The 2925-nt window shown below is 30.6% G+C and overlaps 2 protein-coding genes across 2 annotated transcripts in view; one reads left to right on the forward strand and one right to left on the reverse strand.

Moving 5' to 3' along the window:
* Window positions 1-140, forward strand: part of HELRODRAFT_178562 (hypothetical protein) — a gene marked incomplete at both ends in the record, with an annotated part of 2647 nt that extends 2507 nt beyond the window's left edge. Inside the window, one exon of the mRNA XM_009026645.1 lies at window positions 61-140. Within this exon, the coding sequence (XP_009024893.1) occupies window positions 61-140 (80 nt within the window). The remainder of the gene's footprint in view (window positions 1-60) is intronic.
* Window positions 141-2217: 2077 nt separating this feature from the next.
* Window positions 2218-2925, reverse strand: part of HELRODRAFT_193363 (hypothetical protein) — a gene marked incomplete at its 5' end in the record, with an annotated part of 4014 nt that continues 3306 nt past the window's right edge. The window contains 2 exons of the mRNA XM_009026646.1: window positions 2218-2263; window positions 2375-2923. Of these exons, the coding sequence (XP_009024894.1) occupies window positions 2574-2923 (350 nt within the window). The 3' untranslated portion in view covers window positions 2218-2263; window positions 2375-2573. The remainder of the gene's footprint in view (window positions 2264-2374; window positions 2924-2925) is intronic.

Consider the following 2925-nt stretch of genomic DNA (forward strand, 5'->3'; position numbering starts at 1 on the left):
ATACTCTATATAACCATGCATACTACCACATTCGATTTATAAAAATCCCACTATAACCAGGAACCACCGCGTACCCGCTGAATGTATGGTGTAAAACAAAACAAAAAAAAACACAAAACGAAAAACACACCACCAAGTAGAGTAAAAGAATAGAAGTCCCGAACCTACCTATGTAACTAAATTACCTTATGCCCTAGCCTACCTACATAATAAATTAATTCTCAATCTTACCTACCTATGTTTCGTTAACTTAACTCAAGACTCATGAAGAAAGAGAAAAAGGAGTAAAACAGAACATAAAATACTACCACACAAACAAACATGACGTATGTATGTATGTATGAGCAACCGCTAAAGAACCCACCTAAAATAAAAAAATACCACCTACAAACATTCAAACCACCTACAAACATGCAAACTCTATATAACTCTATATAATAAAATAAATAAAAATAAAAAAATTATAAAAATAAAATAAATGAGATCAGACAGACTGCTTCAGGCGAGGCAGAATGCCTGATCTGATTTTCTGCTGTCTCAGCTCCTCTATTTATACTCGTTTCAACCATACATTCTCATCATTTCAATCATTCGCATCTTTAAAAAACTTATTTAATGTATGTACTACACTATTATACAGTCTTAACAACAATGCTAACCGTACTAAATTGACGTCATCGAACGAACGCCTTCGAAACTTTTTGATTGGCTGGTTGAATCTGCTATATTGCTTTTAATATAAACATATAATCTTAAATTTGTATACATGGATTCCAGTTATTTATATTCATTATAAAAGCAACAGTGATCAGTGCTACACATGTACGCACGCAGTTCAAATATTTCGGAGAGAATTCAAAATAATTTGAGACCACACCTTGCTTAACATCAGTTGTATTATTTAAATGTTTATATAATTTATTTATATATATATATATATATATATATATATATATATATATATATATATATATATAGACTATTTAACTGAGCCTAGCCGATAAAATTCCAAGCCGAAACTATCCAAGCTGAGTCAATATGCGTAGATTTATAAGCGCTTTTATAATAAAATTTTGCTCGCTTTATATACGAATATCCCCAATATCAATATCAAAGAAATAACGCGAGCGAGTTTAAAAATATTTTATTCAAAATTTAATTAAAATAGAACATACACACAAGTTTTATTCGCCAAGTAATTCCATCCAATTAATTTAAACACGCACACCCTTCAATGGAACTATCTCGCAATCTATTTCTTTTTATGCTCATCAGTTTTCCAGATTTTGAAAAGGCTTGTTCTCTTGGTGTGGATGTTGAAGGGATACATTTCACTAAGTATAAAATACCGCTAGCATGACGTCATTTCCTCCAACGATTCCGTAACAAATTCTTCATCCTATTTTAAAAATTTTCTTAGATGCTTTTTAACCATAGTCAGGTCACAATCATCATCATCGATATGGCGATAAAATAAAATTGAATTTTTTTTAAATTGTTGATAAAAAAAAACTAGTTTAAATTTTTCTGAGAGAATTCAAAATAAATTGAGACTACACCACAACACAATTGTACAATTTGAATGTGCAAATATAACATATCGCACGCAGTTCAAATTTGTCGGGGAGAATTCAAAATAGTTTGAGACCACACCTTGCTTGCTTAACATCCAATTCCAAGCTGAGCCAAGCCAAGCTGAGCCAAATGCGAGCCAAGCAAAGCTGAGCCAAATACGCTTTTATATTAAAATGTATTATAACTACATATATCTATCTATCTTTCTTTATTTAGTTTTACCTGCGTATGATATTTGGTCTAATTTATTTGATAGGAATTGAATATAACCTTTATACCGGCTAATTCACTAACAGGCAGTTAAATAACCACTGTTAACATGACGTCATTGCCCATCCTATTTTATAAGTTTTATTTGATGTTTTTTAATTAGTCAGTCACAGCCATCATCGTCAATATCGCAATGAAATCAAGTTGAGAATTTTTAAAACATTTGAAAAAAGTATCTTTATTCATTTTATGATTCTTTGTTCAATAAGATACTGTTTGATACTGTACTATCAATTAACCAGTCAATCAACAAATAAATCAATTAATCAACCGCTGAATCAAATTAATTGACCAAGCAATCAATCAATCATTTAACTAATCAATCAAACAATCAACTAATCATCCAATAAATTTTGAATTATGTAAGTTGAAATTATTTTTGTCAATTTTAATGAAAATATTGCAATTTTGTAAATAAGCTGACCTATGGCGTTATTAAGAGATAGGCTCGGTAGGTTAGCCACCGTGTTTTCGAAACACGTTATTAAGAGATAGGCTCGGTAGGTTAGCCACCGTGTTTTCGAACCAATACCAACACATCAGCGAGCACGAAGTTAATGAGGTGTTCAATGATAATAACATTTAGAAGAATTCTGCACTTCTACTGTAACAAAAAAATCCTGAATTGATCGTTTTGCAAATCAACTTAACTAAAATACAAAAACAAATAAAAAACCTAATTAATGAATGAATTATGTTAAAGAAGCAAAAAAAGAGAATAAATTATGTTAATTAGCATCGTCGGCCATATCGTGCTGATCAAAATAATTAGTTATCAGACAAATAATAAGATTCAGACCTATAATTTTACTTTCATAATCGTCATCATCATAATTGATGTCTATATTAATATTATCACTATCATCATTGTTAACATTATTAATAGTATTAGCAGTAGTAGTGGTAGCAGTAGCAGTAGTAGTAGCAGTAGTAGTAGTAGCAGTAGTAGTAGTAGTAGCAGTAGTAGTAGCAGTAGTAGAAGTGTTCTCAGGTTCATGTTTGCTATTGTTATTATCATTCCTATGCTGCTTTCGTTTCTTTTTACTACTACTACTGCTATCATTATCATTAGTAGTAGCA

Source organism: Helobdella robusta (assembly GCF_000326865.2).
Source record: "Helobdella robusta unplaced genomic scaffold HELROscaffold_48, whole genome shotgun sequence".
Classification (NCBI taxonomy): domain Eukaryota; kingdom Metazoa; phylum Annelida; class Clitellata; order Rhynchobdellida; family Glossiphoniidae; genus Helobdella; species Helobdella robusta.